This window comes from Oncorhynchus mykiss, chromosome 24 (assembly GCF_057628025.1).
Source record: "Oncorhynchus mykiss isolate SJ-2025 chromosome 24, ASM5762802v1, whole genome shotgun sequence".
Classification (NCBI taxonomy): Eukaryota; Metazoa; Chordata; class Actinopteri; order Salmoniformes; family Salmonidae; genus Oncorhynchus; species Oncorhynchus mykiss.
This window is the reverse complement of record NC_143045.1, coordinates 45220001-45233805: the sequence shown is the minus strand read 5'-3', so window position 1 is coordinate 45233805 and position 13805 is coordinate 45220001. Positions and strand designations below refer to the sequence as shown.

The 13805-nt window shown below is 42.6% G+C and overlaps 1 protein-coding gene across 3 annotated transcripts in view; it reads left to right on the top strand.

Annotated features, from left to right (window-relative positions):
• The window catches only part of LOC118943990 (nectin 1b), a 545472-nt gene that overhangs the window by 508588 nt on the left and 23079 nt on the right, over positions 1–13805 (top strand). The window contains exon 9 of one of the 3 annotated variants that reach the window (XM_090219181.1): positions 4678–4861. The exons of the other annotated variants lie outside the window; for them this stretch is intronic. Within the exon in view, the coding sequence (XP_090075307.1) occupies positions 4678–4818 (141 nt within the window). The 3' untranslated portion in view covers positions 4819–4861. The remainder of the gene's footprint in view (positions 1–4677; positions 4862–13805) is intronic. 3 annotated transcript variants of the gene reach the window in all.

Genomic DNA, 13805 nt, shown 5'->3' with positions numbered 1-13805 from the left:
TAGTGTTGTGCTGTCTCTCTTGTTGTCATGTGTTGCTGCCATGTTGTCGTCATGTGTTGCTACCATGTTGTTGTCATGTGTTGCTGCCATGTTGTTGTCTTTAAGTCTCTCTTGTTGTCATGTGTTGCTGCCATATTGTTGTCATGTGTTGCTGCCATGTTGTTGTCATGTGTTGCTGCCTTGCTGTGTTGTTGTCTTTAAGTCTCTCTTTATGTAGTGTTGTGCTGTCTCTCTTGTCGTCATGTGTTTTTTCCCCACTCTATATGTTTTATTAAAAAAAATGTTTTTATCCCTATAGCCCTCGTCCCTGCAGGAGGCCTTTTGGTAGGCCCGTCATTATAATTAAGAATTTGTTCTTAAACTGGCTTGCCTAGTTAAATAAAGGTTACATAAAGGTTAAATACAATAAAATAAAAAATGAGCCGCTCCAGTGAGACATGTTTAAAGCCCATCTGCAGGGCATCTGCATGGTCTACCTGACCATCCTGGGGAACGATAAACCATCCACTCCGTCAGCCCAGGGAGTTTAGCACGGAGAGGAAGTACTTCTCTGTAGTAGGGGGTGGATTCACACAGGGAGAGTGAGAGAGAAGCAGGGTTCGTCTCCCCTGTATAAACTGCCTTCAGGCCCTCTCACTGAGTGTACAGTCTACGTTAGTCAAGTGAATTTGTCCCTAAAAGCAGAAAGATCCACTGTCTCATATTCCTTCATCAGAGTTCAGTTCTTCATGTTCGTCATTTGGGAATCAAATACCAGAATGTGTCAGGCGGGTGAGTCACGTTCTGAAAGACAAAAGGTTGCCGGGCATCAGAAACTGCAGTCACAGAATGTGTTCACATTTATTCACAGTTATTTATTCTTAAAGATCAGTCTTCCCACATTCTGCATCTGAGGAAGGACATGTCTTATTTCCCCCCTCCACTCCCCCCCTAAACATTAAATATTAACCCCATCCTGACTAATTACTGATGCCACACTTTAAACCACTCTCATCTTTTTTTCAATGATCTGTCAAGCATAACCTAATTACCATCACTTCACCCTGTGAATAACCAGTTCTCCTCGCTGATAATGAAGGGGAAGGAGAAATGTTGTTTAGAAAACTCTGGGAAAGTCACGCTTGATGCCTGTCTGTCTGTCTGTCTGTCTGTCTGTCTGTCTGTCTGTCTGTCTGTCTGTCTGTCTGTCTGTCTGTCTGTCTGTCTGTCTGTCTGTCTGCCTGCCTGCCTGCCTGCCTGCCTGCCTGCCTGCCTGCCTGCCTGCCTGCCTGCCTGTCTGCCTGCCTGCCTGCCTGCCTGCCTGTCTGTCTGTCTGTCTGTCTGTCTGTCTTTTACACAACACGAGGGACACAACCTCACATCAACATGACATTCTTGAGATTTAGGAAAACACATTTGTTAAAGAGAAGGGCCCTAGTGTTATTAGCGATATTGCTAATGAAAAAGTCAGAGCCTAATCAAAAGGCTTTGCGGGGACTAAGTCCTCAGTCTCTGAGGGGTCGTCATGCAGCTCTCAATAGGCTGGATGATGGCGTACCCAGGGTTGTACTTGTTCCACTGCTGTTTTTAGTTGTCCTTGTTTTGCCCTACAGAAAGGGTAGAGCTGTCTGAATGGAACAGCCAGGTGGTGGAGCTGTCTGAACAGAACAACCAGGTGGTAGAGCTGTCTGAACAGAACAACCAGGTGGTAGAGCTGTCTGAACAGAACAACCAGGTGGTAGAGCTGTCTGAACAGAACAACCAGGTGGTAGAGCTGTCTGAACAGAACAGCCAGGTGGTAGAGCTGTCTGAACAGAACAGCCAGGTGGTAGAGCTGTCTGAACAGAACAACCAGGTGGTAGAGCTGTCTGAACAGAACAACCAGGTGGTAGAGCTGTCTGAACAGAACAAGGGGAAGAAAGGATCTTTGGTAGGCAGTGCATGACGTGTAAACATGGTAACAGATACCGACTGACTGTGTGAGGCAGGAAACCAGATCAAATACCTGGTTTTACCAATGAACGTCAGTTCTGCCTGGGAAGGTCTCATCCTGCTCTCTTTAATCTCATCCCTGGGCGTCACGGTGACAGCAGCATATTTACCTTAACCCCCACCTCCCTATTTTGCATTTTCCTCGTCAACAACCAACAATCTCCCACTCTCTCTCTCTTTGTCAACAACCAACACCGCTCCGCCTTTCCCTCATTACCATTCTCCCTGGAGACAGACAGACAGACCATGTTGCATCCCAAATGGCCCCCTATATGCTATATAGTACACTTCTGTTGACCAGGTGCTTATGGACCCTGGTCAAAAGTTGTGCACTACGTCGGAATTGGGTTTCATTTGAGACACAGACCAAGACCACCTTCTCCAATCAATCCACGTTCCCTCAGCTTATTCTTCGGCTTTCTGTTTAATTGAAGCAATACTACATTAAATTGATGTTGTGGCTCGATTAGACCAAAGAGCATCGACAATAGACCACAATGCAATATGTAGGATTCTGGGGGCATGTTTCTCCCACTCATGGCGCTAGGCTAGGCAGAGGAGAAGATCTCAATTGTCCTCTCTCCTCGTCATCTTCTCAAAACCCTTTGTAGGAGAAGGGTTTTGGTGGGAAGGATCAATGAGTTTTGAGAAGAAGACGAGGAGAGAGGACGCAAGGAGTATACAATCGAGATCTTCCCTGTGTCATTCCAGAAGTCATAGATTTGGAGTTCAGTCTTTTTCTGCTCTCTTCCTGATGTTGGGGAACAATGTAATTCATCACCTAATTTTTCTTACCTCTGATTCCTTCATCTCTGGCTTTTTGAATTCTTTGGATTCACAAGAGTCTTACCACTTGGTATTATTTGTTGTTCGATTTGACACCCACAAGACACAGTCAACACATCTTGACACCCACAGGATACTGTCAACACATCTTTACACCCACAAGACACAGTCAACACATCTTGACACCCACAAGACACAGTCAACACATCTTGACACCCACAAGACACAGTCAACACATCTTTACACCCACAAGACACAGTCAACACATCTTGACACCCACAAGACACAGTCAACACATCTTGACACCCACAAGACACAGTCAACACATCTTGACACCCACAAGACACAGTCACACATCTTGACTTACTAGTCTTGCTAACGTGGGCCAAGGAAATCAAAACGTCCATGTTGTTATGTGAAATAATGTTGTTTATGACTTCCTTACGCCTGTGTCTCCTGTCTCATCTCTGCATCTGTATTTTTCTATATGTGTGTTTAATGTCTTGGATTGTCTTTAACCTGGGTTTTATTTGTTCTAATGTTTAATGTCTAGGAGAGCCTTTAGTCTGGGTTTATATGTGTTTAATACAGTGTTTTCAGGATGCTGTCTGTAGGATGGGAACTTTGCCAAAATTACCAGGTTTTCCAGAAATCCTACTTGGAGGATTTTGTATTTTTTTTGATTCCCTCCTGATTTTGCAAATCTTCTAACTGGGATTTCTGGAAAACCTCGGAATTGCAGATGCAAGTTACTAGAATTTTCAAACCCTAGGTGTCTGTCATTTGTTTTCTGTCTGATGTCTCGGATCAGTTTGGTTCTTTCTGTCTTTGGTCTTCTGCCTTATGTCTCTGATCAGTTTGGTTCTTTCTGTCTTTGGTCTTCTGCCTTATGTCTCTGATCAGTTTGGTTCTTTCTGTCTTTGGTCTTCTGTCTAATGTCTCTGATCAGTTTGGTTCTTTCTGTCTTTGGTCTTCTGTCTAATGTCTCTGATCAGTTTGGTTCTTTCTGTCTTTGGTCTTCTGTCTAATGTCCCTAACTGTCATTTTATTTGTGTACTGCCTCTTCCTGTCCTTTGGTCTTCTGTCTGATGTCTCTAACTGTCATTTTGTTTGTGTACTGCCTCTTCCTGTCCTTTGGTCTTCTGTCTGATGTCTCTAACTGTCATTTTATTTGTGTACTGCCTCTTCCTGTCCTTTGGTCTTCTGTCTGATGTCTCTAACTGTCATTTTATTTGTGTACTGCCTCTTCCTGTTCTTTGGTCTTCTGTCTGATGTATCTAACTGTCATTTTATTTGTGTACTGCCTCTTCCTGTCCTTTGGTCTGTCAATAAGTAAGTCTTCTGTTTTAATGTCTCCTCTTCATGTCTGTCACGTCTCCTCTCCACATCATTTATGTGTTCTCTGTGTGTATCATGCTGTTGTGTTTAGCCTCGTTGTCATCTCTGTTTAGATCCATTTGGCCTGATCGTAACAGCTTTAGTGAATATACAAACTAGTTGATCTATGTTATCATTATCATAGAACCCTCGCTCGTTATCATAGAACCCTCTCTCATTATCATAGAACCCTCTCTCATGATCATAGAACCCTCGCTCATTATCATAGAACCCTCTCTCATTATCATAGAACCCTCTCTCATTATCATAGAATCCTCTCATTATATTAGAACTCTCTCTCATTATCATAGTACCCTCGCTCTCTCTCTCTAGCTCTCTCTCTCTCTAGCTCTCGCTCTCTCTCTCTCGCGCTCTCTCTCACTTTCTCTCTCTCTCTCTCTCTCTCTCGCGCTCTCTCTCTCTATCTATCTATCTATCTATCTATCTATCTATCTACCTCTCTACCTCTCACCTCTGTCACTCTCTCTCCCTCTCTCTCCTTCCTCACTCTCCTCACACTCGTCTCGCCTCTCTTGTCTCCAGAACTCTGACCACAAGGACTGTGATGTCCAGTATGCGGAGCTGGATACTGCGGCTCTGGCCTCCTCTCCCAGCCCACGAAGCTCAGTTCAAACTGCCGGGGACCTTGTCGAGTATGCAACCATCCAGTCTAGCTCACACTAGCGCATGCCATTATAGGCCTTTTCCCTCCGACTCTGGCCTCAAGGTACACAGACTGGTGCACTCTCCTCTCCCATCCCTCCTTCTCCCACTGCCTGCCTCACTCTCCTCTCCCATCCATCTCCCACTGCCTCCCTCACTCTGCTCTCCCATGCCTCCATCTCCCACTGCTTCCCTCACTCTCCTCTCCCATCCCTCCATCTCCCACTGCCTCCCTCACTCTCCTCTCCCATCCCTTCATCTCCCACCGCCTCCCTCACTCTCCTCTCCCATCCCTCTATCTCCCACTGCCTCCCTCACTCTCCTCTCCCATCCCTCCATCTCCCACTGCCTCCCTCACTCTCCTCTCCCATCCCTCCATCTCCCACTGCCTCCCTCACTCTCCTCTCCCATCTCTCCATCTCCCACTGCCTCACTCTCCTCTCCCATCCCTCCATCTCCCACTGCCTCCCTCACTCTCCTCTCCCATCCCTCCATCTCCCACTGCCTCCCTCACTCTCCTCTCCCATCCCTCCATCTCCCACTGCCTCCCTCACTCTCCTCTCCCATCCCTCCATCTCCCACTGCCTCCCTCACTCTCCTCTCCCATCCCTCCATCTCCCACTGCCTCACTCTCCTCTCCCATCCCTCCTTCTCCCACTGCCTCCCTCACTCTCCTCTCCCATCCCTCCATCTCCCACTGCCTCCCTCACTCTCCTCTCCCATCCCTCCATCTCCCACTGCTTCCCTCACTCTCCTCTCCCATCCCTCCATCTCCCACTGCCTCCCTCACTCTCCTCTCCCATCCCTCCATCTCCCACTGCCTCCCTCACTCTCCTCTCCCATCCCTCCATCTCCCACTGCCTCCCTCACTCCCCTCTCCCATCCCTCCATCTCCCACTGCCTCCCTCACTCTCCTCTCCCATCCCTCCATCTCCCACTGCCTCCCTCACTATCCTCTCCCATCCCTCCATCTCCCACTGCCTCCCTCACTCTCCTCTCCCATCCCTCCATCTCCCACTGCCTCCCTCACTCTCCTCTCCAATCCCTCCATCCTTTATGTTGCCTTGCTCCTCTCTTCTCTTCCCCCTTGTTTCTTGTTTTGCTTTTGTTTCGTCCATGACTGAGTTACCGATAGTTTGATGCAGGTAGACATTGTTTCAGATGGTTTGATGCAGGTAGACATTATTCCTGATAGTTTGATGGAATAGACATTATTCCTGATAGTTTGATGGAATAGACATTATTCCTGGTAATTTGATGGAATAGACAGTGTTCCTGGTAGTTTCATGGAATAGACATTGTTCCTGGTAGTTTCATGGAGGTACAGTAGACGTTGTTCCTGGTAGTTTCATGGAATAGACATTGTTCCTGGTAGTTTCATGGAGGTACAGTAGACATTGTTCCTGGTAGTTTCATGGAGGTACAGTAGATGTTGTTCCTGGTAGTTTGATGGAATAGACATTGTTCCTGGTAGTTTCATGGAATAGACATTGTTCCTGGTAGTTTCATGGAGGTACAGTAGATGTTGTTCCTGGTAGTTTGATGGAATAGACAGTGTTCCTGGTAGTTTGATGGAATAGACAGTGTTCCTGGTAGTTTGATGGAGGTAGACATTGTTCCAGATTGTTCATGGGCCGTCGTTGATATTTGAGAATAAAACACCTCCAGGACTGTCTGAGTCAGTGTTAGAGTCAGGACAGGAAGTTGCATAGAAAGACAAAGGTCAAGTTTTAATTTTATTTTTTAGTTCACCTTTTTTTATACAAGTAAGTCAGTTAAGCACTTAAGGTCAATGTCTGCGCCCCCAAGGAAATCAAATTAGCATGATACAAAAATCACCATAAAAATCAGTACATTTAAACTAGACAGATATCTGTTATTTAAATGGATGCTTCTCAATCCACCACATCTGCCTGTGGATCACTTCCACATTTACCTGTGGATCACTTCCACATCTACCTGTGGATCACTTCCACATTTACCTGTGGATCACTTCCACATCTGCAGTCGAAGGTGACAGAGCTAGAGCTGTGTTTGTCAGACCATGAGACATCCTGAAAATCGATCTTTTCACAAAAAATAAAGTTGTGTGCCCACAGCTCTCACAAGACTCGTTGTGTGCCCACAGCTCTCACAAGACTCGTCGTGTGCACACAGCTCTCACAAGACTCGTCTGAAGGTCCGGCGGTCGTAGTTGAGTAAATGAACGGAAGTACGGAGACTGATTAGGGACAAAAATAGGGGGTTAATACATGTATAAAAAAAAAATCATGATCTTTCTTATATCTCTCTGACACTTCAGAACAAACTTCCTCTAGATTATAATTTTTTTTTTGCGGGGGGGGGACTATCTGTTGTTCCGTGGAATTGATATGTATTCAATGCTTTTGATGAGCTAATCGCACTAAGGCCAAATATATTTTTTCACCCGGCTTAATGCTTTTTGAAAGCATAGCTTTTCGTAATTCCAGATACTCATACTCATTTACTCAAAAAGTAAATAAAATGATCATACCATTGACATGTTGGCAGTGAGGAAGGCTATGTCATTATGTTATAGGTATTATTCCAGGGTCATATGGGTCATATGTAGGGCCATGATCAATGAGGGCACCTTCCGAAGTATGCACAAATCATCACATACATTTCTATGCGACTTGGAAAATAACAAACAGTAAACTTTGTTTTACCTGCATTAAGGACCAATTTCAATTCAACTAAGGCTTTCTGTAGGGACATAAAGGCTGATTGAAGCTCTGACAGAGCCTGGTCAGCTCTTGGGGAAATAGCATGCACCAAAGTGTCATCGGCATACAGGTGAACCTTTTTATTATGTCGATGTTTAACCGGACCAAGAATGAATCCCTGTGGGACACCTTTGTAATGTCCACAAAACCTGATTTAGCACCATCAGTACATACAAATAAAACAATTTAGACTTAAATATTGTCAACATTTTAGCTACAAGTTGATTTAACAAACAAATCCCTGACATTAAACCACACATATGGCATGTCAACAGCAGTCGAGGGTATCTCCCAGGAATTTAAAACACGTTTTGCTACAGACATAAACACATATAATAACTGCCACACTAATATACACCACACCAAAGCACCATCACATTCAACCCATTTCACACATTGTTTATTGATTAATTTTTTTAAACTTCAGTTTAATTTGAGTAAATACTTTCTTAACACTTGTTTTTCTTAAAACTGTAGTGTTGGATAAGGGCTTGTTCGTAAGCATTTCACTGTATTCGGCGAATGTGACAAATACAATTTGATTTGATTTGATTTAGTTTGTTTGACTGTTTGACCACACCATAGAAAACAACTATAACAGATACTGCAAATGGCTGTAATAATACATCGCGTCCTATGTGAGGTTGCTCTGACCTAAACCATGGCTGCAACCTTGGGGCCCATAGGGCTCTGGTCAAAACTAGTGCTCTGTATAGGGAATAGGGAACCATTTGGAAAACAGCCCATAACATGTAGAACAGTATTCTCCATCCTCCTGGAGAAAGTTTCTGAATAGTCTTGTTTCTGATTCGCTCTGAGGATGTATCTGTGTCAATGTAGAAGCATTGAAGTTGAGTACCCATTGTTTTCTAACTATAGTGAGGTTGTATCTGTGTCTATGTAGAAGCATTGAAGTTGAGTACCCATGGTTTTCTAACTATAGTGAGGATGTATCTGTGTCTTTGTAGAAGCATTGAAGTTGAGTACCCATGGTTTTCTAACTATAGTGAGGATGTATCTGTGTCTTTGTAGAAGCATTGAAGTTGAGTACCCATGGTTTTCTAACTATAGTGAGGATGTATCTGTGTCTATGTAGAAGCATTGAAGTTGAGTACCCATGGTTTTCTAACTATAGTGAGGTTGTGCTGGTGTTGTGGTTTAGTTGCATGCCAGTCAGTCTACTGCATGGGTAGGGTTAGGGTTAGGGTTAGGGTTAGGGGTTAGGGTTAGGGTTAGGGTTAGGGTTAGGGTTAGGGTTAGGGGTTAGGGTTGGGGTTAGGGGTTAGGGTTAGGGTTAGGGGTTAGGGTTAGGGTTAGGGTTAGGGGTTCGGGGTTAGGGTTAGGGTTAGGGGTTAGGGGTTAGGGTTAGGGTTAGGGTTAGGGTTAGGGGTTAGGGTTAGGGTTAGGGTTAGGGTTAGGGTTAGGGTTAGGGTTAGGGTTAGGGTTAGGGGTTAGGGTTAGGGTTAGGGTTAGGGGTTAGGGTTAGGGTTAGGGTTAGGGGTTAGGGTTAGGGTTAGGGTTAGGGTTAGGGTTAGGGTTAGGGGTTAGGGTTAGGGTTAGGGTTAGGGGTTAGGGGTTAGGGGTTAGGGTTAGGGTTAGGGTTAGGGTTAGGGTTAGGGGTTAGGGTTAGGGTTAGGGTTAGGGTTAGGGTTAGGGGTTAGGGTTAGGGTTAGGGTTAGTGTTAGGGTTAGGGTTAGGGGTTAGGGTTAGGGTTAGGGTTAGGGTTAGGGTTAGGGGTTAGGGTTAGGGTTAGGGTTAGGGTTAGGGTTAGGGGTTAGGGTTAGGGTTAGGGGTTAGGGTTAGGGTTAGGGGTTAGGGTTAGGGTTAGGGTTAGGGTTAGGGTTAGGGTTAGGGGTTAAAGACACTTTCAGAATATGTAGAGAACCATTCTTAGTGTGGTTTAAAAGTCAACCCATATGTTTCAAAATACAGTCAACTATAGTAGAGATTGCAAGTAATTATTCCCAATAAATTAGTTCTAAAATTACATCTAAATACTAGCTCTACTTAAATGAGTCCTAAAATATATTTTTTTAGAGAATTAACTCGTTGCATTGAGATTCCTGGCCAAGTTAAGTTCTGTTTTTGTTCCATTTGAATGTTGTTCTGACTATTCAATACTGATGTCCCTGACTTCACAAATCATTGGGTATGGACATGATTAATGTACTATACTGGCTGATTGACACATTTAAATGTTATTTTCAAATTCTGACTGACACCTTCACAGGTATCTGAATTTGATTAATTATCTCGCTGTGGAGATTTAAGTATTTTTACAACAATAGCAAGGTTATTAGGGGGTTATATCTCACTAGACGGCTGCAGCACAGTCTATGCCTTAAGACACAAATGCAAGAGTTAATTTACCCACTAGTTTAATGACCATCTCTTCACCCAACAAATATTTAATTGACCACCTACTGTAAATATCATCAATTCTCCCCTGAAAGAGTTAATTTACTCACTACTGTAAATATCATCTCTTCTCCCAACAAATAGTTAATTTACTCAATACTGTAAATATAATCTCTTCTCCCCTGAAATAGTTAATGTACTCACTACTGTAAATATAATCTCTTCTCCCCTGAAAGAGTTAATTTACTCACTACTGTAAATATCATCTCTTCTCCCCTGAAATAGTTAATTTACTCAATACTGTAAATATAATCTCTTCTCCCCTGAAAGAGTTAATGTACTCACTACTGTAAATATAATCTCTTCTCCCCTGAAAGAGTTAATGTACTCACTACTGTAAATATAATCTCTTCTCCCCTGAAAGAGTTAATGTACTCACTACTGTAAATATAATCTCTTCTCCCCTGAAATAGTTAATGTACTCACTACTGTAAATATCATATCTTCTCCCCTGAAAGAGTTCATTTTCCCAGTAGTGTAAATACAATATTTTCTCCTCTGAAATAGTTAATTTACCCACTTTTACCCACTAGTGTAAAGACCATCTCTTCTCCCCTGAAATATAATAAACATGTCGCTCCAGGGTATTGATTCTCTGAGGCAGACTCTGTTAAAACAAGCAATTAATATCCCTGTTCTCTCTCAGAGGACCTTCAACTGCTGCATGGACATTTTCACTCCCATTCTTGGAAAGGGACGGAATTAAATCCTGCATTACAATGACTAAATCAAAATGGAACCCTATTCCTTATATAGTCCACTACCTTTGATCAGGGCCCATGGAACCCTATTCCTTATATAGTCCACTACCTTTGATCAGGGCCCATGGAACCCTATTACCTATATAGTCCACTACCTTTGATCAGGGCCCATGGAACCCTATTCCCTATACAGTCCTCTACCTTTGACCAGAGCCTAAAGTAGTAGACTATATGGGGAATATGGGGCCATTTGAGAAGAACACAATGTCAGTAGACATGGGCCACGTACAAGTAACACAAGTAAAAGGTGATTTCCTCCTTCATGTTGTATCAACACAGTGTTGGGCCCAGGGAGAGACATGTCAACCTGATGAATAGGCTCTTTACCTTTTACGAATGAACCTTTCACTGATGTACTTAATGATGAAGATGAATCAAGTCTCTCTGCCTGCCTGGTGTAGCGTCATTAAGGTACACAGCAGTCCAAATGATGGTACGTTATGTTTTGGTGAGCTTCTGTTGGACTCTGAGAAATGACCTAGATACATCCTGACACATTGATAGATTCATTCAACTACATTAATACTGACAGTTGGCCTAAAGATGGGTTCCATTTTATAGTCGTTGAGAAGGGCATTGATAGTGTTTTTGTTTTTTTGGCACACAGTCAAATAGATTATCTTTTTTCAATGGTATTTATTGTGGTATTGATCGTTTTGACAGGGAGAAGTCAAATAAAAAATGTCATGTCCAACTTTACAATTTTCATTAGACATTTATTTAAAAAAGAGTTAATTCATGTGAGATATTCATAATGTTCTCAAGTGATGCCTCCTCTCTAGTTTTCATTGAATGTACAGCTTAATGGAAGATTTTGTGTCAGTGTGACTCCGTCTCTTGAAGACATTATGTTTTTCTTAACTGTCATCTTACTGGCACCATGGGAGGCTTGGCATCCGGAGCAAGAGGACATTTTCTAGGAGACATTCAGGCGTAAATGGATTTCCTGGTGAAAGAGAGTGAGAGTGAGGAGGGAAATATATCTGTATTAATAAAACAGGATGAGCAAGAACAAGTTTAACTTTCAGAAGCACAGGATTCTCTTGCCCTTTTTTAAATATCGCTCAGTCTGTGGAGATTTTTTTATTTTATTTTACAGAGTTCATTGTGAATGTTATATGTGAGTAATTCAATTCGTTTTTTTAAATGGATTTCAGACTAAGCTTGTGTGAGTGAATATCTCAGGGTGGTAATCCGTCAAAGTATGCCTTCGTAGAAAGCTGAGGGCTGAGTGCTTTGAGTCCAAAATGGCACCATATTGTTTAATTCTTGCAATGGTTTTGACCAAAGCACTCTGGGTCAACAGGGCACCGTTTGAGATGCAACCCTTATAAAGGAAATCACTACAGATGCTCTCGGTCCAGATGTGATGTTGTTGGTCACAGTAACAGTACAGTTACATTATGAAAATATATAAAATAATGTACCCTTACGCAGTAAAAACTTAATGGTCAGTCTGTGTAAAGTAAGACAGGCTAATTTGACATAATTTTACATAATTGTCAAAGCATTGTCCGATTGCTTTTCATCCAACGGTCCTAAACACTTGTCACATGCTGGTGATTTCCTTAATTAAACTGATATTGATTGAACCTGTCATTATGAACCTGTCGTTACGAACATGTCATTATGAACCTGTCATTACGAACCTGTCATTATGAACCTGTCATTACGAACCTGTCATTACGAACCTGTCATTATGAACCTGTCATTACGAACCTGTCATTATGAACCTGTCATTACGAACCTGTCATTATGAACCTGTCATTACGAACCTGTCATTACGAACCTGTCGTTATGAACCTGTCATTATGAACCTGTCTTTACGAACCTGTCATTATGAACCTGTCATTACGAACCTGTCATTACAAACCTGTCATTACGAACCTGTCATTATGAACCTGTCGTTACGAACCTGTCATTATGAACCTGTCATTACGAACCTGTCATCATGAACCTGTCATTATGAACCTGTCATTATGAACCTGTCATTACGAACCTGTCGTTACGAACCTGTCGTTATGAACCTGTCATTACGAACCTGTCATTACGAACCTGTCATTACGAACCTGTCATTACGAACCTGTCATTATGAACCTGTCATTACAAACCTGTCATTAGGAACCTGTCATTACGAACCTGTCGTTATGAACCTGTCATTATGAACCTGTCATTGCGAACCTGCGAACCATTGCGAACCTGTCATTATGAACCTGTCATTACGAACCTGTCATTATGAACCTGTCATTACGAACCTGTCATTACGAACCTGTCATTATGAACCTGTCATTACGAACCTGTCATTATGAACCTGTCATTATGAACCTGTCATTACAAACCTGTCATTAGGAACCTGTCATTACGAACCTGTCGTTATGAACCTGTCATTACGAACCTGTCATTACGAACCTGTCATTACGAACCTGTCATTACGAACCTGTCTTTACGACCCTGTCATTACGATCCTGTCATTACGAACCTGTCATTACGAACCTGTCATTACTCTCGCACTGCATGTGTGTCAATGGGTGATAGCATGTGTGTCAATGGGTGATAGCATGTGTATGTGATGTGACCACATCAGTCACTTTGCCAGAATGAATGTGAATCAAATGACACCTTAATCCCTATTTAGTGCATTGCTTTTGACTAGAGCCCTGGACATAAACTTTATCTGCCATTAAATGATTTACAACACATGTACGGTTCGGCAACTTCAAAATCAGGAACCTGAAACCAAGTTAGATCTGATTTACATGTCTCCCGGACACCCCTCAGGGTTCAGATGTATTGGACACGTTTACGGTGTCAGGTTTATAGTTCAGGTTTATTATATAGTTATGGAATCAGGTTTATAGTTCAGGTTTATTATATAGTTATGGAATCAGGTTTATAGTTCAGGTTTATTATATAGTTATGGAATCAGGTTTATAGTTCAGGTTTATTATATAGTTATGGAATCAGGTTTATAGTTCAGGTTTATTATATAGTTATGGAATCAGGTTTATAGTTCAGGTTTATTATATAGTTATGGAATCAGGTTTATAGTTCAGGTTTATTATATAGTTATGGAATCAGGTTT